This window comes from Sus scrofa, chromosome 1 (assembly GCF_054392235.1).
Source record: "Sus scrofa isolate SSC_HxYL_T2T_F1_AM1 chromosome 1, Sscrofa_HxYL_maternal_Yorkshire_Landrace_v2.0, whole genome shotgun sequence".
In the NCBI taxonomy this organism is placed as follows: domain Eukaryota; kingdom Metazoa; phylum Chordata; class Mammalia; order Artiodactyla; family Suidae; genus Sus; species Sus scrofa.
Genome location: NC_139383.1, coordinates 169,890,840 through 169,917,964, shown reverse-complemented (window position 1 = coordinate 169,917,964; position 27,125 = coordinate 169,890,840). Strand labels below are relative to the sequence as shown.

Genomic DNA, 27,125 nt, shown 5'->3' with positions numbered 1-27,125 from the left:
GTGGGTTAAGAATCCAGTGTTGCCGTGAGCAATGGTATAGATTGCAGATGCATGCTTAGATCTGGCATTGCTATGGCTGTGGTATAGGCTGGCAGCTGCACCTCCAACTAGACCCTAGCCTGGGAATCTCCATATGCTGTGGGTGCAGCCCTAAAAAGACAAAAGACAAAATAATAAATAAATACATAAATATCTCTTTATGACAAATTTTCAAACATGTGCAAAATCAGAAGAAATAATACAGTGAAACCCAGCTTGTACCCATCATCTATCTATCTTCAGTAGTTATAATTATTTTGCAAGTCTTCACCTATTCCCTTAATTTTTTTTCTGGAGGTTTTTTAAAGCAAATTCTCAACACCATGTTATTTCTCTAGTAAAAATTTCAGTATGCCTCTCTACCTGATGAGGACACTTTTTTTTTTTACATAACCAACATGACATTATCCTATTTGAACAATTGCAGTGATTCCTTGATATCTGCTAGTAACCAGCCCATATTCAAATTTCTTTGTCTTTAAAATGTCTTTTTTGGAGTTCCCATCATGGCTCAGCAGGTTAAGAATCTGACTAGCATCCTTGAGGATGTGGGTTTGATCCCTGGCCTCACTCAGTGGGTTAGGGATCCGGCGTTGCTGTGAGCTTCAGCAAAGATTGCAGATGTGGATTGGATCTGGCATGGCTGTTGCTGTGGCTGTGGCGTAGGCCACAGCTGCAGCTCTTTTTTTTTTTTTTTTTTTTTGATTACTCAAATGAATTTATCACATCTGTAGTTGTATAATGATCATAACAATCTGATTTCACAGGATTTCCATCCCACAGCCCAGGCACATCTCCCCACCCCCCAAAGTGTCTCCTCTGGAGACCATAAGTTTTTCAATGTCTGTGAGTCAGCATCTGTTCTGCAAAGAAGTTCAGTCTGTCCTTTTTTCAGATTCCACATGTCAGTGAAAGCATTTGATGTTGGTGTCTCATTGTATGGCTGACTTCACTTAGCATGATCATTTCTAGGTCCATCCATGTTGCAAAAAATGCTGGTATTTCTTTCTTTTTAATGGCTGAGTAATATTCCATTGTGTATACGTACCACATCTTCTGGATTCACTCCTCTGTCGATGGACATTTAGGTTGTTTCCATGTCTTGGCTATTGTAAATAGTGCTGCAATGAACATAGGAGTACATGTGTCTTTGTGAGTCATGGTTTTCTCTGGATAGATGCCCAGGAGTGGGATTGCCGGATCAAATGGTAGTTCTATGTTTAGTTTTCTGAGGCATCTCCATACTGCTTTCCACAGTGGTTGCACCAATTTACAATCCCACCAACAGTGTACTAGTATTCCTTTTTCTCCACACCCTCTCCAGCACTTATTGTTTGTAGACTTTTGGATGATGGCCATTCTGGCTGGTAGAAGGTGGTACCTCATCGTGGTTTGATTTGCATCTCTCTAATAATGAGTGATGTTGAACATCTTTTCTTGTGTTTCTTGGCCATCTGTATGTCTTCTTTGGAGAATTGTCTGTTTAGATCTTCTGCCCATTTTTTGATGGGGTTGTTTGTTTTTTTGGTATGGAACTGCAGAAGTTGTTTATAAATTTTTGGAGATTAAGCAGCTCTGATTCAACCCCTAGCCTGGGAACTTCCATATGCCACAGGTATGGCCCTAGAAATAAAAAAATAATAATAAAATAAAATGACTTTTCTTAAGGTTAATTTATTCAAATCAGGACCCAAATATGATCCACATATTACATTTGATTATTATGTTTGAACTCCTTTTTATTTTACTCTCTTATAGACTTAAAAAATAAAAATAATGCCACTGATTTGTTTGAAAATGGGCCACATCATGTAGAATGTTGCACATTCTGGGTTTATCTAACTCCTTCTTCAGGGTGTCATGTCACTAGTTCTTCCTGCTGTTTCTCTCATAAAATAATATTTACATCTATGAGTTCCCTGGTGGTTCAGCAGGTTTGGGGTCCACTGTTGTTGCTGCTGTGGCGTAGGTTTGATCCCTGGTGTTGGAACTTTTGTATGTTGCGGGCACAGCCAAAAAAAAAAATTACATATAAAGTCATGATTAGACTCAGGTTTAATTATTTTAGACAAGAAGACTTCCAAGGTGGTGGCATGTCCTATTTATCAGTCTCATCATGAGGTATATTGTGTCTCACAATCTCACTTTTTCCAATGCCTGTGTCCTAGATAGATCAGAAGATTCAGCTGCTCTGATCCATTAGAAAGGCTTTATTTTATTTTTTATGGGAATTGTTTTATTATCTCTTCATTCTTGTCAGTAACAAATATTCCAAAGGAGATAAATACCTCAAAGAAAGAAATCTGCATGAGGCAACTCTAAGTATTCTGTGAATTTTTTCCTTGTATTTACTATTTTTCTACTGAAGTATAGTTACTGTACAATATAAGTTCCAGGTGGACAGTATAGTGATTCACCATTTTTAAAGGTTATAGGACATTTGCTGTTATTATAAAATGTTGGCTATAATTCCCATGTTGTACAATATATCCTTATTGCTTGGTTTTTGTTTTTTGTTTTTTGGGTTTTTTTGTTTGTTTGTTTGCTTTTTGTCTTTTTTGCCTTTTCTAGGGCTGCTCCTGTGGCATATCGAGGTTCCCAGGCTAGGGGTCCAATCAGAGCTGTGGCCACCGGCCTACACCTCGGCCACAGCAACGCAGGAGCCGAGCTGTGTCTGCAACCCACACCACAGCTCACAGCAATGCGAGATCCTTAACCCACTGAGCAAGGCCAGGGATCGAACCTGCATCCTCATGGTTCCTAGTCGGATTTGTAACTACTGCGTCACTATGGGAACTCCCTTGTTGCTTGTTTTATACCTAAGAGTTTGTATCTCTTAAATCCCTGCCTCTGTATTTCCCCTTCCACCTCTCTTCTCCCCACTGGTAACTGCTAGTTTCTTCTCTATGTCTGAGTCTACTTTTTTGTTATATTCACTAGTTTGTTTCATTTTTTGGATTCCACAAATAAGCGATATCATACAGTACTTGTCTTTCTTTGTCTGACTTATTTCCCTTGGCATACTGCCCTCCAGGTCCATCCATGTTGCTGTAAATAGCAAAATCTTGCTCTCTTTTATGGCTGAGTAGTATTCCATTGTGTAGACATATACCATATCTTCTTTACCCACTCATTTATTGACGGGCACTTGGGTTGCTTCCATACCTTGGCAATTGTAAATAATGCTTCTCTGAGCATTGGGATGCATGTATTTTTTTGAATTAGTGTTTTTGTTTCTTTTAGAAAGCCTTTATGATGTTCTTTGGAAGGACTGTCATCCCTTCCTGCCCTCAAGGGCTCACCTGATGGTTGCAGCATCTACCACTGAGTGCTGTTTTGTTCTATTATGTCAAAAAGACAAAATGGAAAGCATTAAATTCTACTATACCCTCTGAAGTTACTGGCTTGAAGTCTTCTGTTGAAACAAAACAGCTCCCTTCATCAACTCCTGGGCAGGAATCTATTTTAGTGCTGTGGTTCAGTGTGTGACATTATTTGATTAATGTTTACCCAGGTACCCCTAAAGAAAAGCATGATTTAAGCAGCCATAGTAGCAGAGTTTGGGGAATAGCCTGGCCTCTGTGCCTGTATGTTGATGTTATTCTCTTCTTCATTGTTCTTTCCAAGGTTAAGCCCTCGGTTAGTCCTTTTAATTGCATTTCATGCCACATCACCTCGGTCCTTGATGTAGCAATTGCATCATTTGATTTTATCTTTAAATTCTCTGTCTTGATAGTTTTTAGAAAGCCTTTGCCTAAACAGAGAAAACAAATCCTTCCCTTATGCTGTAGTGCTAAATACGGCAGCCTGGCACGTGGGTTCCTTCTGACCTGGGCCTACCTGTCCCTCCAGCTTGGCTTCCCTTTGTGTCATCTTATACCTCAAACCTTGGCCAGAAATAACCCTATTAGTCCCCCCAAATGGCCTGTGCATTCTTTGCATCACTCTTTTATTTAAACCTTCTTCCACCAGTAACATTCTCCCTAGTGTTTGTCAACCCTACCTGTCCCCAAAGGCTCGGTTCAAATGCCATGTGTTCATGTAACTATTCCTGGTGATCCTGCCAGCAGAAAAAGATCCTGACCCAAGTGCCCCAAGAAGTATGTACCTCTTTGGGATAGAGTCTATTAAGCTTTTGAAGAGGATCAACTAAGTTTAAAAAAAAGATTCAAAGAGGCAATAACAGACATACATAAAACTTAATGAGATAGAAACTAAAGATGAAGAAATAAAGAAGATACAAGCATACCATACTATTCTGGTGAAGAGAATGACGTGACTAAAGATGAAGAAATAAAGAAGATACAAGCATACCATACTATTCTGGTGAAGAGAATGACGTGACTGGGCTGTGAATCTATTTCTGAGCTTCCCAATAGCTTGAGAAAAAGAAAATGATTAAATTATGTGATTTTCATTATTGGAAGAAATCGCTTCAATTCTATGGTGTTAAAGTTTTCTTGGCCCTAATTTCTGAAACAGACTTTTCAGGTGGCTTTGTATGGGTGGTGTAATGAACATTTTATAGCAGCTGTGGAAGCAAATTTCATATGGCCACTTCTTTAAGGCAACATTAGATAAAGGCTAAGGCAATTTAAGATCCTCCTATGATGGGCTAATCTAATATAGCTCAAATATCGAGGTTTCTGATGTTCTAATCTGATCAAAGGTTAGAACTCAGAATACTTAAAGAAATATGTGTAATGCACAAGCTATGTAGGCAATCAGCTCTGATTACCACCTCTCCCATCCAGTGATAAGAGCTGAGTGAATGCTAGTTTAAATTGAACCTATTGGTGAGAGTTTGGAATGCTTGTCTCCTACAGGAGGGTAGGTGCGTATAATTTGGAAAGCAAGTAAGTAGATGGTAGGGTTGATAACCTGCTATGGGAGTTGAGAAGTTAATTCTGTTTCAAATGGTGGGTCATTCTGCCTGTAGGTAGCTGTCCAGAAAACAAAAAGTTCACTACAAAGGCAGTTCTTGATTGATTCCTAATATCGAACACAAGGATCTCTAGGAAAAAAGCATTTTAGAGGCTAGAAAATTTTCAGAAATTAAAAAAAAAAAATTCCTGCAAGAATACTAAGACCTCAGTAGTACTCTTCTAGAAAGACTGGTTCTCTGCAATCTGGCTCTTACCTGCCTCCGTGGGAATGTCCCCATGTGGCTGGATGAGGAGGCTTTCTTTAAGGACTTATTTTATGTCATCCAGCTTTCACCACTGGATTTTAGACAGTATCTGACAAAAACAATGATTTACTTTATTTAAAAAATTTTTATTCGAAAATATTTCAAAATACACAAAAGTAGAGATAATGTAACAGCCCCCCAGCTTCAACAGTTATTTACATTTTAATTTTCTTGTTTTAAATTATAGCAGTACTAAGCACATATAATAAAAAACAAACAAACAAAGGGGAATTCCCATTGTGGCTCAGTGGAAATGAATCCAACTAGTATCCTTGGGGATGTGGGTTCAATCCCTGGCCTTGCTCAGTGGGTTAAAGACCTGGCATTGCCATGAGCTGTGACGCAGATCGCAGACGTGGCTTTGATCCCACATTGCTGTGGCTGTGCTGTAGGGTGGCAGTTGCAGCTCTGACTTGACCCCTAGCCTGGAATTTCCATATGCCACAGGTGGGCCCCCCCCCAAAAAAAAGAAAAAAAAAGAAAAAAATCAAAGAATATACAAAGACATTAAACTTGTCACCTCTACCTTTTACCCTGATAATACTTTTCCAATTCCTTGAGTATCCTTTCAGAAATGTTCAGAGCATATATGTATGCATATTTCTACTTTTAAAGGTGCTCATACTGTTTTATATGCATTTTTCTTTTATACATATTGGTTTTTTTACCTTTTTTAAATGAGTAATATACCTTAGAGAGAGTGACATATCTTCATGTGTAAACCCACTTCATTCTTTTAATAGTCATCACTCTTACGTACTCCTGACTATGAACCTGCAATTGTTCATCTTTCTTTACATATAGTAATTCTTTTAATCCTCACAACAGCTCTTCAAGGTAGGTACTATTATCCCATTTTACAGATGGGTAAACTAGGGGATAGAGAGGTAAAGTAACTCACCTGAAGTTACACAATTGGTGTCAGAGTCTGTGTTCTCAGCCACCACACTAGCCTGCCTCTGTGTAACACAATGCTGTACAGCTGTGTGGTATTCTGTTGTGAGGACCTACTGTGCTTTAATTCTATGGGTGGATGTTTACTTTCTTTCCAGTCTTGCTATTATAAGCAATGCTGCTGTGATTTCCATGTAAACATGGAGATTTGAACTTGAATGCACTGCCTCTCCCCCTGAAACCCACCACTGTGACAATAAAAGTGTATGTGCATGTATGCACACAAGTGTGCACACCACAGACAGAGGAAACAGGAAAAGTAGATGAAAACACCACCACTTGGAATCTGAAAAGCAGATGATGGAGTGAAGGTGGCTGGTGCCTGGTAGCAGATTAGAAAAAGTTGAAACCTCCGTTGATAGCAGATGAAACCAAGAAGCAGGTCTTTTGGTATTTCAGAGTCTCAGAAAAACTCAGGTACCTGGAGCCTCTGAAAGAAAGGATGCAGGTGAGGCTGGGTTTAAAATATCTGAGGCAATAAAACTGTTAAATTATAATAAAGCAGAATATAGTCAGCACTCTGTATCTGTGGGTTCTGTACCTGTGGATTCAAATAATCAGGGGGGAAATATTCCAGAAAGTTCCCAAAAGCAAAACTTGAATTCGCTGTGCACCAGCAACTATTTACATAGCATTTGACATTGTATTAGGTTTTGTAAGTAATATAGAGATGATTTAAAGTATACAGGAAGATATGTGTCAGTGGTATGCAAATATTATGGGTTTTTTTATATAAGGGACTTGAGCATACAAGGATTTTGGTATCTCTTGGGGCTCTGAAACCCTAAGGATTTGAGGGAAGACTATATTGTCATAATTTTAGAATAAGGAAGGATTTTATAAAGTAGACACAAAAGGCACTAACCATTAAAAAAAAACTGGTAAATTCAACCATGCTGAAAGAACTTATCAAAAAAATCATAGAGTACAAATGAAAACCAAAGTGGCAAAAAAATTGAAATACATATAACTAACAAAAGGACAATTATTCAAAATACATAAAGGATTCCTGGTGAGAGGAAAAAAAAATTTTTTTTAAATAAGACAAGAAGTCCCTGGTGGCTCAGTGGGTTAAAGAGCTGGCATTGTCACTGTTGTGGTTACTGTGGTTACTGCTCTGGCACAGGTTCCATCCCTGGCCAGGGAACTTCCACGTGCTTCAGCCATTTTTAAAACATTTAAATAAGTGCTCCTGGGAGTTCCTGCTGTGGCTCAGTGGTAATGAATCTAACTAGTATCATGAGGACACAGGTTCAATCCCTGGCCTCACTCAGTGGGTTAAAGATCCGGTGTTGCCACGAGCTGTGGTGTAGGTCCCACTTGTGGCTTGGATCCCACATTGCTGTGGCTGTGGTGTAGGCTGGCAGCTGCAGCTCCAATTTGACCCCTAGCGTGGGAACTTCCGTGTGTCATACGTGCGTCCCTAAAAAGACAACAATAAAGAATAAACTATGCTTCACAAAAGAGAAAATCCAAACAGCTGATAAACACGTGAAAAGCTACCTAATGTTATTTTTCATCAAGAAAATGCATCATAAAGACTTGAGATCATCACACACCTAACACTTTGGCAAATTTTCAAGTTCTAAGAGTACTCATTGTCGTTGAGGAAATGAAGGCACAGGCACTTCTTACACTGCTGGTGAGAGTGAGAGTCAGGGACAGCCACCAAGGAGGATAGTTTGATGTTATGACAAAGCTCAAGGTATGCATCCCCTGTGACTCAGAATTTACAACCAGGCGTACACCCTAGAGAAGACTTTGCAGACATGCACTGGGATACAGCCACAGAGAGGCTCTGATCATCATTCCTGAGAAAAGCCCTGAAGTGTGAACAACTCCAAAGCCCATTAACAATAGAAAAGACATGTTCTGGCATAGTCCTTCAGCAGGGTATTTTGTGACAGTGGAAATTAATATATGCTTCATACAGTAATATGGATGAACAGCAGAAAAAGTTGAACAAAGGAACCAAGACACACAAAAGTACAATATGATGCCATTTATAGAATCCGTTAAAACATCCTGTAAGAGTTGAAAAGTATTCTGATTATTTTATTTAGCTGAGCAAAACACACAATCCAGAAGTCCTTCAAGGAAATATCTGGAGCCTAAGCTGCAAGTTATGTCCCATGGACCGACCTGTCCCAGGGTCTCTGTGAATCCTTGATCTCAAGAGATGCCCTGGCCCTCTGCCTCCCAGCTGCCTCTCAGAGCTCTTTTCATTTCTCAGCTACACCACCTGAGGTGGGAGAACAGGGGGGCTTTTGCTGCCCAACCCCCCAAATAAAAACCTCTCCAAAAGCACGTATGGGTACATGCACACAGGTACAGCAGGCCTGAGCCATGTTGCTGAGCGGGCAGGGCCCTGGGCTCCAACTTGGGGTCCTGGCACCATCAACTAAAGGCTTTGTGATTTTGAGCCAGTCACTTAACCCTTTGCACTTCCATTGTCACCCCCAAAACAAGCATATTAACAGAACCCACTTCATACTGGCCATTGTGAAAAAGAAATAAGGTAAAGCACCTAGGGTGCCTGGCACAGCCTGTGAGCCTAATAAATATACAATATTATCAGCACCTGCAGGAGTACAAAGACCATACATGAATGTTATCCAGGCCTCCCATGCTGGGGATTTCTGACGGAGTGAACTTCTCCACAGCCTCTAATAATACCTTTTGTGTCACATGGGTGGCCGCTCCTACCCACAGCTGATTCTTGGCTGAGGCTGTGCTTTTCTATTTCTGGACTTGCTTTGCCACTAGCCTCTGCCTCAGTTGTCATTTCTCAGAGCAGCGTAGCCCCCTACTCAGCTCCCAGCCTGCCTCTGCACAGCCAGCGGTACCTATACACACAAGGCCATCCATCCACTCTGAGCAACAACAAACAGCTAAGGCTGAGACAGTTCAGTCTCCCTGGCTCTCCATCCCCCACTTCCCATCCCTCTAAGGGGACCGAGGAGCAGGGAATTTATTTTCCCACGGAAATGAATGATGCCACTGCCCTTCAAATGGAGAAGTCGCTGCAGTCACTTCAGGTTTTAAATAACAAAATTTTCACACTTGCTTATAAATAAACCAGTTCAGGTCTCTGTTTGATTTGCATCCACTCTTTGCTCAGCTAAACAACTCCCCACAGAGGTGAGCAGACTCCAGTCTGTGAGGCCCAAAACTGTTCAGGCTGGAAAGCGAGCTGCCCTGAACCCACATCCCTCTTCTCAGAAGGGAAATTAAAATTAGGGGAAGAGCAAAGGGTTCTTATTACAGGAGCCTGGGAGCTCCGATCTGGCCCACTTGATACGGAGATGAAAATGGCCAAACCACAAGGCATGTCTCTGCCGGTTGTTTTTTGTATTTTTTTCCCACCCTGTAAACCAGAAAAGAAAGGGACCTCAAGCCTTGGAGATAAGAAAACTCATTTTGTAAAAAGCAGGCTCTTGGTGCAGATAATCATGACGTGATAGGAAAGTTGACATATCAGATTTGCTTTAGAAGTGGCCCTGCCTCATCTCCAAGCAGGTCTGAATTTGTTCCACATTCAGGAGCAAAACATGTCCTGTTACTACATTTTTCCCTAAATCAAATTAAACATGTCCCTGAGCCACCACCACTGGTCATGAGAAATTCACTGCCAGCCAGGTTGTGGGGCGGGGGGCGGGGGGGGGCGGCTCTGCTTCCTTGGGAGTGGGGCTATGAGTCTGTCCAGAAAATGTGGGGAAAGGCCTTTGGTTTTCAGTCTCTCCTTGATGCTCTGGATCCTCACACGCTTACTGTCCCAGCTCCTGTGGCCTTTGAAGGAGGACCGCCATGTTCTTCCCAGGCAGATCTTGCCACGGCAGTCTTCAGCCTCTTGGCTGAAGAACTGGCCTTCCACTGGTCCCCTTGGGATATCCAACTGGGTACAACCATGGGAAGTGGGTAGGGGAGAAATCCACCCCACTCAGGCTTGGGAAATCCAACCCCTCTTTCGGGGGTCACACCACTCCTCACCTCCTCAGCCCCCTCAGCCCCTTGGGAGGTGAGTAGTGGTCCCTAAGATGCCCACATTCTTTTTTTTTTTTATTTTTAGGGCTGCACCCATGACACATGGAGGTTCCCAGGCTGGGGGTCTAATTGGAGCTACAGCCGCCAGTCTATGCCATAGCCATAGCAACGCCAGATCCTTAACCCACTGAGCAAGGCCAGAGAGCAAACCTGAAATCTCATAGTTCCTGGTCAGATTCATTTCCACTGCACCACAATGGGAACTTCAGATGCCCACATTCTATTCCCAGAGCCTGGGACATGACCACACAGATTAAGTCAAGGATTGTGAAATGGGGAGGACGTCCAGGCACAGTCTGAGTGTAATCACAGGGGTCTTTGTATGATGAGGCAGAGGGAGATGTGACTACAGAAGAGGAGAAGCCTACCTGCTGATGAAAGCCGCCCCTGCAGTGATGTGCTTAGAAAGAAGCCACAGCCAGGGAGCCTGGCAGCCCCCTAAAGCAGGAAGAGGCGAGGACACATTCTCCAGGAGGCTCCAGAAGGAATGCAGCTCTGCCGACACCTTGATCTCAGCCCACTGAGATCCACTTTAGACCTGGGACCTGCAGAACTGTAAAATAACACATTTATGTTGTGTTAAGCCTTCAAGTTCATGGTGATTTGTTACAGTGGCAGCCAGAAACTAATACAGCTCCTGTCTCCCATGGACAATTGAGCTCATTGGCCTAGACTTTTGAAAATCAAAGTTTGAATAAGGTAAGACAAACCCACTCTTGAGGATGGAAAGACTGGGCTGCTTTCTTAGGAGAAGAGGAAGTATCTTTCCTTCATGATGAGGTCACAGAGAAAGTAAGACACAGTTGATTTCTCATTCATGTTACCCCATCACTCAGGATTGTTTGGAGTCTTCATCATGGGGTGGGGAACCTCCAAGAAGCTGCTGAAACTGGAAGGATGCATCACTGGCCCCATAAAGCTTGGGGCCACATGGGTCTGTACCAACACTTGCATAATCCTCTGTGGCTGGGGGAGCCTCAGTCACTTGGGCTCCTGTTCTTCCTGAAGAGATCTGTTGACCATCTAAGGGTTGTGAATCAACTATCATTTTTTTAAAATAACTTTTAAAAGTAGCTGCTTCTGCTGCAGCTGATCCCACTGTTCAGTTTCTAAGGCTCCTCATGAATGGCCTCTAAGAGCCTAAGGATGGGCCAGTGATGGGCCAGCCTCCACCCTATCTCCCCCAGGGCCTGGGGGCCAGCCAATTTGACAATACCAGAAAGAAGACTTTCTTCTCTCTAGCTGGTCAGAAATATGCACCAATTCCAGAAGACAGGGCCAGACACTTCTTGGCTTTTCCACTGGCATCCACTATAGCATATTCCTCACTGGGCTCCCCAGAGGGTCCCTGCTCTCTCTTCTTCCTTTTCTCTTTCCTTCCCCACCTCTTCCCCAGGATCCTGGCTCGATCCTATAGCAGCCCACAGGGGCATGGGAACCATTCATCCTCCACTCTCCTGAAAGGAAGAGGCCACCCCTTCCTGCTGCCCAGCTTAGCATAAACTGGTTCCTTATTCTAAGACTTTCTGGTTCCTCAGAGCAACACATAAACAAGACAAGCCTTTCTCACAAAAACTGACCACTGCATATATATTATCATATTTGACATGTCTGCCTACCTTGACTATCTTTCCAAAACACTCTCTTCACTGGGATTGGAACAAAAGAAAGACAGGCTGTAAGGGGTGGGGGGGGGGGATTCCATTCTCCCTCCAAACAGAAAATCAATTAAGTAAATAAAATAATTGAATGAATGCACAAAGAAATGATCAATCCAATGTCTTTAACCTCCTATGATCTCAGACCTCATAAAAGACTGGAAACTTTGGACCAAAGAATTTGCCTTTACTGTAGAGATCAACCAGCACCCACATCTGCTCACTTCTTTCTCCCCTATCCAGTATGTACCACCTTTTTGCCTTAACTTTGGCTTCTCAATATACTGAATATGCTGAGAGGTACGTTTGACTGCTAGAGCAGTCTGTCTTCCTTTTTGGAATGCTGGAAAAATGAAATTCCAAAAAAGTCAAGTTGGAAGGTTATTTCATAATTGATGTTCCAGCCATGTCAGTATATTTTCTCAACTGTAATTGTCAAGGGCTCACATCGCTTCTGCCAAAATCTTTTCATTACCACACCGGCCATATTTCTGAATTTCAATTTAGGTTCATACAGCATGCTAGCACCTTCCTGCATAAGATGATGGGTAATAGCTATTAGTTAGCCAGGTTAGCACATGCTGTAAGATCAGACCCCTGCCAGGAATATTCTACTGTGATCTTTCAGGGAAATTCTAGGTATCTGAGCAAAACATTTAAAGAGTTACCTCTTCAAGGAAAAAAAAGCCCCAGAAATATCTTCAGTGGGGATCCTCTGGGAGTTGCCTAGGCAGTTAGGATGCCTCTGTTTGATGAGGCAAACTATATTTCAAGGAGGATTTATTTATTTATTTATTTTTAATTTTGTTGTTGTTGTTGTTGCTATTTCTTGGGCTGCTCCCGCGGCATATGGAGGTTCCCAGGCTAGGGGTCGAATCGGAGCTGTAGCCACCGGCCTACGCCAGAGCCACAGCAACGCGGGATCCGAGCCACGTCTGCAACCTACACCACAGCTCACGGCAACGCCGGATCGTTAACCCACTGAGCAAGGGCAGGGACCGAACCCGCAACCTCATGATTCCTAGTCGGATTTGTTAACCACTGCGCCACGACGGGAACTCCTCAAGGAGGATTTAATTGAATAGTCAAAAGTAGTTTTTTGCTTTTTGGGTTTTTTCAGCCACATCCATGGCATGTGGAAGTTCCTGGGCCAGGGATCAAACCCGTGCCACACCAGTGACATGAACCACAGCAGCAACAGTGCCAGATCCTTAACCCACTGTGCCCCAAGGGAACTCCTCAAAGGCAGTATTTTAGGAGAACAGGGTTCACTCCCCTGAAGATCACTTGGAGAAGGCAATTTTTATAGTCTGAGATGCTTTGATTGGAGTCCTCCAGCATACATAGTAATGGGGAGAAAATCATCACTGTGATCACATTTTACTAGGACTATGGATTTTTCACTGCAGATTGAAATCTTCATCAACTACCAATTAATTTGACTATCAAGCTAGGAAGACACTGAAGTCAATTATGTTGGCTGTAGCATTTAAAGTGTGTCAAGTCAAAAGCTGGCATATAATGACTACTTGTAATACTTGCTATCACAACCCCCTTATTATAAATGATAGCCTCATTAATAACCAAACTCATATCCACATCTGCCTAATGGCCAGAAGACACCCAGTCAGCACCCATGCCTCGAGCTAATGCGCCTCTCTTGGAACTCTCCTTAGTTTTTGTACATTTTCTTCCAAATGTTGACAGTTTTCATTCATCACTGTGACTGAGAAAGGAAAATATGCATAAAACCTAGAATCAGCAAAAAGTCAGAAAAGCTAGCATGTAAGAATTGAAGCATGACATTCTACATTGTGATGACAAATGTTAACATTGTCTCTTAGACTTCTGACAAGAGCAGATACAGAGATGGTTTGTATGATGTCACCAGGATTCATCTCCAAAGGATCAAGGAGGTCAGCTTAGCTAGGATACCTGTGGAAAATCAGAAATGCTATCAAAGACAGAGGTGAAACCATCTAAATCAGAGCTGTCCTGCAAAACTTTCTGAGATGATGGAAATGTGAATCTGTGCTGTCAAATAGGTAGCCACCAGCCACACTATGGAGCACTTCATGTGTGGCTAGTGCTATGAAGCAAATGAATTTTAAATTTTATTTAAGTTTTAATCATTTAGATTTAAATAGCCACAGCACAAATCTAGATCATTAAGTCCTCACGGGGACATCTGCTCTGAGTGAATGAGGATCAGATGAGATCTTCTGAAAACCTAATCATTGATACATGGGCTTGCATGTAGCCTAATTTGCATATATACCAGAGACTGTCTTACCTGTGCCTGGTTTACCTGCTCCATCTCAGTTATACAGGATACAGAAATAGTTCTCTCAGATGTGAACAGAATTTTCACTCAGCATTCTCAGATTCACAGACTTTTCCAGAGATATTTCTAAACTCAATGCTGAGGACTTGAACAAATGTCAGCCTCAGACATCTCTGGGCATCACGGTAGGCAGCAAAAGGGCTTATCCTTGGAGTTCCTGTGGTGGCTCAGCAGTAATGAACCCGACTAGTATACATGAGGATGCCCGTTCAATCCCTGGCCCCGATCAGTGGGTTAAGGATCTGGCGTTGCTATGAGCTGTGGTGTAGGTCAGCAGCTGCAGCTCTGATTTGACCCCTAGCCCAGGAACTTCCACATGCTGAGGTGGGTGTGGCCCTAAAAAGCCAAAAAAGGGTGGTGGTGCTTATCCTCACCTGGATATGGGAGTCAGAAATGGACCCACAGGGAGAAGTTCCCAGATGGAATTTTTCCATTAAGTTGTGAGCACAGTTTTCAACCGCAAAGAAACTAACTGATGGAAGCCCATGGCAAGCCACAAACTATTCTGCCTCTGAGTTGGTAATCATTTTAACAAAGACATGATTTCCTTTCAAGTGTGTAAAACAGTTTAGAGGAAACAGCACAGAAAGCTGGTTTGATCATTGGCTCATTTAATTTAGTTCAAGGGACATGCATCGGTCCAGAAGTATTAAATAATGTTCTAGGAAAATTGCTAGAAATCAAGAAAGAGGAAAACTAGGGGTCATGACAAGTATTAATTTATTTAGAAACTTTTCAAACATAGAGGAGTAAAAATAACATAATGAAGGTCTGTGTAGCTATTCAACAAATTCAATAATGATCAACACATGGCCAGTCCTGTTCATACTTCAATCCACTTTCTCCCCATCCTCAATGCATTACTTTAAAGAAAATCCCAGGCAATAAAATTATTTCATCTAAAAAATGAAACAAGCTCATTTAGGGAAGGAATGCATCTTCAGGCGCCATGGTAGAAAGGTAGTAAATTTTCAACTCCTTGCTCAAAATCCCATTGATTTTCCTGTGTTTTGGAGTTTGGAGGGACCATGCTCTGGGTCAGGTGATCATCCATGGTCATAATCCATGATCACCCGGGTATGACGTGATATCATCCAGTTCACGTGTCTCCATCTTATTAACATGGTACCATGAGAGCCTTTGGCAAAATCCACATCTCTGAGCTCTAAGCCTGCCCTTGATTTGTTAATCTGCTAGTCATCCTATAAAATGGGAACTGTGATTAGTTTGGTACCACCTGTTCTTAGAACCCATGACTGGGGCCAAAAACTGCTTAATGATAGACTCTAGCCAGGAATTAGCACTTCCTTGTCTATCCAAGCCAGATTCCACCTTTCCTCTTTTTCTTAAATGATGATGTCACACTTGTCATGGAGATTTGTCATTTCCCTCTCATTGAGCTGGTTCTTCAGACACCCATCCCCGAATTAGCTCCCAGCCCCCTCCCTTAATGTGGTCCATCTGAGCTTGAAGGCCAGTCTGCTCTCACTGTCTCTTGACTCAGGATGTTCAAGCCAGAGGGACCCTCCCTCTCTGGGTTTCAATCTTGAAGGTTATTTTTATTTTCTACTTCCCAGTAGAAAGATCCTTTTCCCCTGGATACAGAAACAAAAGCATTGTTGAGTAGTTGAGTTAAATTTCAGAGTAATTTGGTATTCCTTCAGGTGGGAAATGACACTGCCCCTCAGGCCAGGGAGTGACCTTCCTTGTTCCCTGGTCAACAAAGCCCTTGGGACTGGTCACAAGCTGTTTCAAGTCCTGATCCCTGGAGTCCTTAGAACTTCCTGAATTGGTTCTTAAAGGTCCAGACTCCTATTGGATGGCTGGCCGTTAGAAAGTCACCAGGGACTATCTCCCTGTGGGTACTGTCTTAGAACAATGTCTGCGTGGTGGGAATACCCCCTTGTTTCTCTTCTCAGTGGGTCCTAACACTACTCTCCTTAGCTGTCACCATCTGCTTTTCCCAGGCTTCCTTCTCCCACTTGAGCACTGTAAGAAGGGGCCTGGGAGTTCTCTGGGGACCTAGTGGTTAAAGATCCGGCATGGTCACTGCTGTGGCTCAGGGTCAATCTCTGGTCCGGGAACTTTTGCACACTTCGGGTACAGCTGAAAAAAAAAAAGGAGCCCAGCTATACGTCTCTCTGGCTCCCCTCCAACTCTAAATAAGCTTAGGAAACATTTTTGAAGCCATCCAAGGCAATTTAGTGCTGGTGAGAGCAGGAAAACAGCCAGAGGATGGGGATTAAAAATAACAGGAAAATTATAGGAAAGCTTTAACATCTCTAATAGTCATCCTTGGAACCCACTGTGTTGTGATTAAATCTAGATCTGCTCTTTCTCAGCCCCCCACAGGATCAGCAAGTCAGGTCTTCCCAGCCCTCTATCCCTGTGTCACTGGTAGGGATCCCTGTGAGTTTTCCTGTTTTCCCTCTCCTTCCTCTTCTCTATACCTTCCTGCCTTAAATGAAAGATGCAGATGTTAGGCTCTTTGGTCTACAAATCAGAAGTCCTCTCCAAATCAAATAGCTTTTTAGCTTTTTTCCCACCTGGTATAGTTATCTTAACACATTCCCCTCCCATCTGTGTGCACATGATGCACCTGAGTGCTGGTTGAGCAACTGTATAGATTTTTGTAGATGCCGCCCCTCATCATGTGGAATTCTATCAATACTCCATATAAAATTGTGTGTGTGTGTGTGTGTGTGTGTGTGTGTGTGTGTGTGTGTGATGTATATCTATATATAATTCTTCTTACAGTACTTATGGTAGCTAAGTCACTACATATGCTAACTTGGTAAAACCTCTCTAGAGAAAATACAAGGTGAGTTTCCTTCAAGCTTTTGGCCCCAACATTTTTTTTCCAGCAATGGGTCAATACATAACCTTGCTTTATGTGCATTTCTGTTTGAAGACACCTTCCATAATATACATTGCTAATAAATCCCCTTGAACTATGACAGCAACACTGACACTCATGCCTAAAGGAAGTTTATCCAGCCCACGTATTTTCTCCATGAGGCAAGTCACAGATTCCTTGCACTTAGGACCCCAGACAGCATTCCAGCACTACATTTGGGGGCATTTTAAACCATGAAGTCAACAAAAAGCAGATATACAGTTTCATCCACAGATGCAGAACCTGTAGACACGAAGAGCCAGATGTCCTAAGACATTTTATGTAAAGGACTTGAGCATCCATGGATTTTGATAAATCCCCAGGGTCCTGGAACCAATCCCCTGGCAAATACTGAGGGATGACTGTACAGAATCCATTAATAATGAGGTTCAATTCTACACACACATGCACGTACACATATGTACACACTCCTACACATTCATATACACACACACGTATATACACTCATACACATACAACTATAACTCTGAGGGCAGATACCATCTGTCTGTGTTGCATGAGTCATGATCTGAGCCAGGAGTTCTAACATCAGGTCACCAGTATATACACCATACCTTGCTTGGGGCCTGGCACGTTGTCCAGTAAGGTCAATCACACACCCATACAGAGACTACCCTCCATCTACCATCTACTTGAGGTCCATAAAGGTTAGACGTAATTTTGTAAAAGCTACCAATGTGATTTTAAAGTTACTCATCACATCCTCAGCTTCATCTGATACATAATTTTTACTGTTATAGTTTTTACACTGATGTAGCTCTTCTTGGATCAAGAAAACACATTCATGTAGTTTCCAAGCCTATGGTGTCTATTTATATGTAAATGGATTGTCTATTCAACCATCTTGTGGCAATGCTGTGGGTTTTTTTTCACTTTTAAAGTCCAGAGAGGAGTTCCCGTCATGGTGCAGTGGTTAACGAATCTGACTAGTAACCATGAGGTTCCAGGTTCGATCCCTGGCCTCAGTCAGTGGGTTAAGGATCCAGTGTTGCCGTGAGCTGTGGTGTAGGTTGCAGACATGGCTTGGATCCTGTGTTGCTGTGGCTCTGGCGAAGGCCAGCAGCTACAGCTCCAATTAGACCCCTAGCCTGGGAACCTCCATAAAGAAAGAAAGAAAGAAAGAGGAAAAAAAATCCAGAGAAACCTTGTAGTGAACAAGGTTGTCCAGAGGCCCAGTGTCATGTGTCTTAACCCCTTAGTAATCTGGTTCTGGTACTACAGCCATTTGGGTTTCTGGGCCCTAAAGGGGGCGGGGGTGCTCATAAGGAAGTGCAAGATCTTTTGGAGGAGAGAAAATAGGCACATCTCCACCTAGTGGTCAAAAGCAAAATGTGGGAACCTTGAGATGGGTTTATCCATTAGGTGTCGGTCTGTGCGCCTAAACCTGGGCTGCTTTTCTTGTGAATCAAAGGCTGGGGAGAGGGGAAAAAACCAAATGCGTTAAGGAAAATCCACCAGGATTACTGTAAAAAATATGAAGGTAGTCCATTATGAGCTTTGGAATCGTAAATTCGAATCTAAATTCCAGCTCCACCGCTAAAGAACTATGTAATTTGGGGCAAGATCAAGTCTCAGCTTCTCCATCTGTAAAATGGGAATGACAACACGTACAGCATGTTTACTTTAATAATTAAATAAAATAATGCATATAAACCAATTAGCACTGTGTCTGGAACACAGAAGAGAGTCAGTAAAGACAGATAACATTGTTACATCTGTTTGAAAGGAGAAAGTATTTCCTACAAAGACAGCACCTACATGTAGCATACATGCATGCGTTATCAATAATAAGACAATATGGACTATAAAAAATATGAAGAATAAGAATGCTGTATAGTTTAGTGCAGTAGGATCTATTGAATTATCTATCAAATAGCTAATGCATTAAATAAAAAGAATCCTACATTAAAAGACTGAAAGTTTCTACATATTTCAGGTTGACTCTCCATTTCAGTGGAAATGCACAGATGGTGTTAAATGAGTCATATTTATTTCCTTTACACCCACTAAAAATAAAGGGCGGTAAATTAGAGACAGCTATTTGGAAGGATGTTCCAAATAGATAATGGACAATTATTTTCTTTCTAAGGAAATGGCATGTCTTTAAAATATATTTCTCATCCTACTGATATAATAGTATTTAATATCATGATCTTGTCTTAGCCTCATATTACAGAGGTTTGGATGGATGAGAATGTGGGAATTCAGGGGAAAAAAACAACCAGCAGCACTGGGGCATCTCCATGCCCTTCTCTCCCTCACCCTTATAACTGGTGTTGGTCTTGTGGTTTTCTGCCTGCTGTTGACCCTTCCTATTTCTTATGGGTTGAATATGTCCTTAAAAAGATATGTTGAGGTCCTAACCCTTGGAAGCTGTGAATGTGACCTTATCTGGAAGTAGGATTTTTGCAAATGTGATCAAGATGGAGGTGAAGATGAGGTCACACTGGGGGAGGGTGAGCACCCAAGCTAATAGGACTGGTGTTCTCATTAGGAGAGTGGAAGAGACGCAGAGCCAAATGTCATGTGAAGACAATGGCATGCACACAGGGAAGATGGTGTGAGGACACAGAGTGAGCACCATGTGATGCTGAGAGAGAGACTGGGGTGATGTGTCTACAAGCTAAGGAATGCCAGGGATGGTCGGCAACACCAGAAGCTGGGAGAAAGGCACATATCTTCCCTTAGCGCCTTCAGAGAGAGCATGGCTCTGCTGACACCTTGATCTTGGACTTGGAGCCTCCAGAATTGGGAGAGAATAAATTTCTGTTGTTTCAAACCATGTTTGTGGTACTTAATTAAGGCAGTCCTAGGACTCAAACACACTACTTCTATCAAAGAGAAGCCCCAGAGTGGCTGGGTGGTAGGTGTTTATCTGAGCAGTTTTTAATCACCTGAAATTCTAACCTTTTAAAATCATAGCGAGCTACCTCTAAACAAGAGGGATGAGGGGATTGAAATCATTTGTGTTCTGACCACATTGAGCAAGAGGTGATGTGGAAAGAATCTAAACATTTAGGGTCTTTGCACAGATCTCTTCCTGCCTGGGTGAGGAAGAGATGGGGATTTTCCTCCCCTGGCGGCTGAGAGCCATCTTCAGAAGCTTGGGATGCCAGGCCACCTAGCTGCCTCTGTTTTCATGAGGATGATGTTCATTTAATCTGCCCATGCCTGACCTTTTATGGAGATTTTTCAGGACATTGGCTTGTTTTTTCCTTCCTTGCTACTTGCCCTGCTGTCAGGGACTCCACCCCAGTGTAACAGGTCCATTCTGCTTCTCTAGTCAAGGGTAAAGGGAACTCAGGCTATTAAGCGGCGAAATATCCTCGGTCAATTAACTGCCACACTATTTAAATCCGTAATATGTTAACTCGGCTTATTTGGACTTAGGAAATGCTCCATCATCCTGTTGACACAGCGCCTGAAAGAAAAAATCAAATGCCAAGAGCCTTACGCAAAAGGACTTCCTTGGCAGCATAATGTTTGTATTTGAAAACAATTCCGCTAGGTGGCGCTCCATTGAAGGTTGGGGCCAGGGTCCAGGCGCTTCCCTCAGTCACAGCAGGTAATGGGAGCAATCCCGGAATGAATGAGGTTGTCTAGAAGGCAGTCCTAAATTGCTCTGACAGATTTAGGAGATGATATATCCTTGATTTTCAGATTAGACCGAACCTCCGACTGCTTCCCTCATTAACAGCCTCCTCTGTGATCAAGGTTCTCCTACCTCCGTCCCTTGGGCTCGGTTGGGATCAACCCACAACCAAACCACAAAATCAAACGGACACAAGTGAAAGCAGTCCTTCAGGGCTCGACGTAGAGGGCCGCTCTCCATTACCGTTAGCATCCTGCCTGGCATAGAGGTGCTTGGCTGGCAGAAAAGGCATTGTCAGCGTCTCATCATGGTACCGGCAAAATGGAGAGGACACTTTGCTCCCACTAACACCCTCTGGATCACTCCGAGAGTGACCTGCTAAGAAGGATGGGATGGTTTGAGATGACAGGATTAAGTGCATTTCCAATTGGAACTGAGCCAACTTCTTGCATCAAGATCACTTATAAATATATTTAACCATGGGCATCAGAGGTAGTCAGGCTAAAAAGGGGGGGGGGAGGGCTAAAGAGTGAAGAAAAAACCCTCTAAGAATAGCTGTCTGGCTGCCACTACTCTACACTTTGAAAGAGGCATGCCCTTTGTAGTGGCTGTGGAAGAGTTTGCTTTTCCTAAATGACAAAGGTTCTGTTGGACACCAGCCTTTTGACATCCTCCTGATCCTCAATTTCCTCTGCTGTAAGGTGGAAAAAGTAGTTCTTTCCTGGTGGTGCTGCGATGAGGCTTACAAGTAAAATATGAACGGCCCTAGCAGGTCCTCAAGAAATAACTCGTTCCTTCTTATCCTACAGCTCTTCTAAGAAGTTTGGAGGAGGGCTTTATAAACACAAGAGGTTGACAGAATTATTACAGACCAATCACCAAAGCTAAGCTGCTGAAACTTTGGTACAGATTTTTTTTTTTTTTTTGGTCTTTTTTTGTAGGGCCATACCTGTGGCATATGGAGGTTCCCAGGCTAGGGGTCGAATAGATCTGAGCCTCATCTGTGACCTACACCACAGCTCACTTCATGGCAACACTAGATCCTTAACCTGAGGCCAGGGATTGAAACTGCATCCTCATGGATACTGGTCAGATTCATTTCCGCTGAGCCATGAGGGGCACTCCTGGTACAGATTTTTTTTCCTGTACGTATAGCTAGAGCAAATCCCCTCATCCCCACCTTCAGTTTGGAGGTTGGTTATTGCCTTATGAACAGTGGGGAAGGACACATGAGGCTCCCTGCTGCCTTCCAATTTGCTGGCCGAATGACTCTAGGAAAGGAACCAAAAACAGAGCCAGGTGTGCTGACTTCCCTAGAATAATCTGGGCACTAGAGCCTCCTGACAGATGCACATTCTGCATTATCCCAGGGATACTGTGAGATAGACAAATCTGATAAGAATGCCTTCAATTTCTTCTTCTGTCTCCCTTTCTTTCTTCCCTCCTCTGTCAGTGAAGTTGCAGGCCCCCATCTTTCTTCCCTTTTCTCCTTTAGTAACACTTGATCACAGGGAAAAAAAAACTGATTATCAGTAGCTTTACATCAATGGACATTTGTACACTGCTCTTCTCTAGATGGGATTTCCCTCATTTATTCACCACCAAGAAGGTGGTGGAGGTGTTTTGGAAGGCAGGGACTTTCTGACGTCCCTGAGATCACCCCCAAAGGACGCATCTGCCGTTCACTCTGTATAAGCTGTTGGGAGCATGTCGATCTCAGAAGCCACGCCCATGTAGCAGGTGGAGGTTTGAAACAGTTGGATACATGCTACTAGAATTCCTGAAAAATAGCAGCAAAGATCCATAAATAAACATTAGAGATGAAATACAGACTGTTTGGCATTTAACATATTTTTAAAATATTGTTTACCAATTTCTTTCCTCTTTGCCAGTCGTTAGAGTCGCCAAGTGGCTCTTTAAGATTTGGCCCGGCCCCCACCTCTCTGATGATGAGCCCAGCTTAGGGAAAACACGATCTGAATGCAAACAAGCCAAATGTAAATTTGTGCCTGCTCAAATCTCTAGATTTTATTCCATCCCCACGTTAAGCCCGGAAGGAAAAGGTAGCCTTAGGATGAAGGGCACGTGCTTGGCTTTGACAGTTGAGAAGCCAGGACAGGAACAGCAGGTATGAAGCTCTGCTTGTCAGCATTTTCTGCTCCCTCTTCCAAAGCAGGGATTGCTAATCCTTTGCTCTCATGGAGCAAGGACGCAATCCTCAGTGCAACTGTTTGAGAGTGGGTGTTGGGACATACTCCCTTAGAGCTTCAAGTGGGTCCCCAGTGGGAGGGCCAAGGCCAAATTTCAATAGTTCAGTTCTCTAAGACAGTGCAGAGCAGGTCTTTCAAAAGAAACTACTGGTTGCCCCTAAAATTACTGCCAACTCCATGTTGTCTGATACCTAAAATCCTATCATTAGAACATCCCTCCCTGGAGTCCATAGCTTTGGAGCCTACAAGACAGACAGAATACTAAGTCTTCTGCATATGCTTACTCATTTGATTTTCACAATCCACTATTATTACTATTTTACAGATGAAAAAGATCGAGGCTCAGAGAATGAATTACCCGAGATCCTACAGCCAGAAAGGGGCAGGCAGAGTTATCAAAACTAGGTCTATTTTATTCCTCAAGACCCTTATTTCCTCCACTGTTACGTCACACAGCCTTCAGTGGGTGAGGATTTGAGGAGACAGGTGAAGAGGGCAAGGGAGGCAGAGAAATTAAATTGCGGAGAGAAAAGAGAACAGGAGGTAGGCTGCAGGGCCAGAGATAAATCTCCCGATCTCAGTCCTACCTTGGGCTGGGCCTGATTTGAAGTAAGGGCACCTCAGAGTGGAAGCTGCCATATCCCCCCGAATCAAGTTGCCTTCATCCAACAGGATTCAGCAGATTGGGCAGCCAAGAGGAGAAGCAAATGACAAATATCCATTGTGTGATAAAGGTTAACCATCGAAATGTAAAAATCAGGGTCGGTGCTGTTGTTATTATAAAATTATATACTGTCATTATTCTCCTGATATGAATGAGGGTCACATTTTTTGGGCAGAAACTCCGGAAATATTATACCTGCTCCAGGGAGTGGACCTCATGTATTGCTTACCTGGAATGGATTCTTTTTAAAACTCCCCTACTATGGAGTTCCAACTGTGGCTCAACATGTTAAGGACCCAACATTGTCTCTGTGAGGATGTGGGTTCAATCTCTGGCCTCAATCAGTGGATTAAGGATCTGGTGTAGGTCACAGATGCAGCTCAAATCTGGTGTTGCCATGACTGCAGCTCCAATTTGACCCCCTAGCCTGGGATCTTTCATATGCCACAGATGCAGCCAAAAAAGAAAAAATCAAAAAAGAAAACTATCGGCCAATATCTTTGATGAATATAGACGCAAAAATTCCCAACAAAATTTTAGCCAACCAAATCCAACAACATATCAAAAAGATCATACAACATGACCAGATAGGGTTCGTCCCAGGTTCACAAGGATGGTTCAACATATGCAAATCAATCAATGTCACACACCACGTTAACAAAAGAAAAGTCAAAAACCATATGACCATCTCAATAGATGCAGAAAAAGCATTTGACAAAGTCCAACATCCATTCATGATCAAGACTCTCGCCAAAGAGGGTATAGAGGGAACATTCCTGAACATAACCAAAGCCATTTATGATAAACCCACAGCAAATATAATACTCAGTGGAGAAAAACTGAGAGCCTTCTCACTCAAATCTGGAACAAGACAGGGATGCCCACTCTCACCACTGCTATTCGACATAGTTTTGGAAGTCCTTAGCCAGAGCAATTAGACAAACAAAAGAAATACAGGCATCCAAATAGGAAGAGAAGAGATGAAACTGTCACTGTATGCAGACGACATGATACTATACATAGAAAACCCTAAGGATTCAACCCAAAACTACTTGAACTAATTAATAAATTCAGCAAAGTAGCAGGATATAGGATTAACATTCAGAAATCAGTCACATTTCTATATACCAACAATGAAATATTAGGAAAGGAATACAGAAATACAATACCTTTTAAAATTGCACCTCACAAAATCAAATACCTCGGAATACACCTGACCAAGGAGGTAAAGGACTTATATGCAGAGAACTAGAAAACATTAATCAAAGAAGTTAAAGAAGATGTGAAGAAATGGAAAGATATTCCATGTTCATGGATTGGAAAAATCAACATTGTAAAAATGGCCATGCTACCCAAAGCAATCTACAGAGTCAATGCAATCCCTATCCAATTACCCAGGACAGTTTCCACAGAACTAGAACAAACAATCCAAACATTTATATGGAACCACAAAAGACCCAGAATTGCCAAAACAATCCTGAGAAACAAAAACCAGGCAGGGGGCATAACTCTCCCAGACTTCAAGCAATACTACAAAGCCACAGTCATCAAAACAGTGTGGTACTGGTATCAAAACAGACAGAAAGACCAATGGAACAGAACAGAGAACCCAGAAATAAACCCTGACACCTACGGTCAATTAAACTTTGACAAAGGAGGCAAGAGCATAAAATGGGAAAAAGAAAGTCTGTTCAGCAAGCATTGCTGGGAAACCTGGACAGCTGCATGCAAAGCAATGAAATTAGAACACACCCTCACGCCATGCACAAAAATAAACTCAAAATGGCTGAAAGACTTAAATATAACACAAGACACCATCAAACTCCTCAAAGAGAACATAGGCAAAACACTCTCTGACATCAACTTCATGAACATTTCCTCAGGTCAGGCTCCCAAGGCAACAGAAATAAGACCAAAAATAAACCAATGGGACCTCATCAAACTGAAAAGCTTTTGCACAGCAAAGGAAACCAAAAAGAAAACAGACAACTTACAGAATGGGAGAAAATAGTTTCAAATGATGCAATGGACAAGGGCTTAATCTCTAGGATATACAAGCAACTTATACAACTCAACAGCAAAAAAGCCAACCACCCAAGAGAAAAATGGGCAAAAGACCTAAATAGACTGTTCTCCAAGGAAGATATACAGATGGCCAGCAAACACATGAAAAAATGCTCAACATCCCTGGTTATAAGAGAAATGCAAATCAAAACTACCATGAGATACCACCTCACACCAGTCAGAATGGCCATCATTCATAAGTCCACAAATAACAAGTGCTGGAGGGGCTGTGGAGAAAAGGGAACCCTCCTCCACTGTTGATGGGAATGTAAGCTGGTACAGCCACTATGGAGAACAGTTTCGAGATACCTTAGAAATCTATATATAGAACTTCCATATGACCCTGCAATCCCGCTCTTGGGCATATATCCAGACAAAACTTTCCTTGACAAAGACACATGCACCTGCATGTTCACTGCAGCACTATTCACAATAGCCAAGACATGGAAACAACCTAAATGTCCATGACAGATGGATTAGGAAGATGTAGTATATATACACAATGGAATACTACTCAGCCATAAAAAGAACAACATAATGCCATTTGCAGCAACATGGATGGAACTAGAGACTCTCATACTGAGTGAAATAAGCCAGAAAGACAAAGACAAATACCATATGATATCACTTGTAACTGGAATCCAACATACAGCACAAATGAACCTTTCCACAGAAAAGAAAACCATGGACTTGGAGAATAGACTTGTGGCCACCTGGGAGGAGAGGGAGGGAGTTGGAGGGATCAGGAGCTTGGGGTTAAAAAAAAAAAAAGAAAAAAAATTCCCCTGCCATACAAAATAGTTAGTTTTAGTAATAATCATGAAATTAAAGAAGTATCTATAGGAGTTCCCCTCGTGGCACAGTGGTTAACGAATCTGACTAGGAACCATGAGGTTGTGGATTTGATCCCTGGCCTTGCTCAGTGGGTTAAGGATCCCGCATTGCCATGAGCTGTGGTGTAGGTCGCAGACGCGGCTCAGATCCCAGCTTTGCTGTGGCTCTGGTGTAGGCCGGCGGCTGCAGCTCCAACTCATCCCCTAGCCTGGGAATCTCCATATGCCGCGGGAGCAGCCCTAGAAAAGGCAAAAAGACCCAAAAAAAAAAAAAAAAAAAGATCTATAATGGCAGAGAAAGAAATGAAGACAATGCCATTTTTCTTTTGTTAAACTTAACATATATAGACATGACAGTTAAATAAATAAGTAAATAAATAGTACATTATCCAAAAAAAAAGGAAAAAAGAAAATGCTTTAAATTAGTAGTTTTTTGTTGGTGTTTTTTTTAAAGAAAAAGTGGGAGTTCCCGTCGTGGCTCAGCAGTAACAAACCTGATTAGAATCCATGAGGATGTAGGTTCGATCCCTAACCTCGCTCAGGATCCAGTGTTGCTGTGAGCTGTGGTGTAGTTCCTGGACGTGGCTTGGATCCTGCATTGCTGTGGCTGTGGCA

The 27,125-nt window shown here is 42.5% G+C and overlaps 1 protein-coding gene across 11 annotated transcripts in view; it reads right to left on the bottom strand.

The window, feature by feature from the left end:
- LOC146406843 (uncharacterized) overlaps window positions 1-27,125 on the bottom strand; it is a 103,532-nt gene that overhangs the window by 10,611 nt on the left and 65,796 nt on the right. For 4 of the 11 annotated variants that reach the window (XR_014815908.1, XR_014815897.1, XR_014815898.1 and 1 more), the window contains one exon: window positions 18,756-22,519. Coding sequence is in view for 3 of the 11 variants with exons in the window: in XM_084977149.1 (XP_084833275.1) it covers window positions 22,422-22,519 (98 nt within the window). In the remaining 8 variants the exon portion in view is untranslated. Of the gene's footprint in view, window positions 1-5,295; window positions 6,615-10,596; window positions 10,782-18,755; window positions 22,520-22,609; window positions 22,716-23,536; window positions 23,609-27,125 lie in introns of those variants that run through there. The other 7 variants (XR_014815901.1, XM_084977132.1, XR_014815910.1 and 4 more) reach the window with 5 other exon arrangements.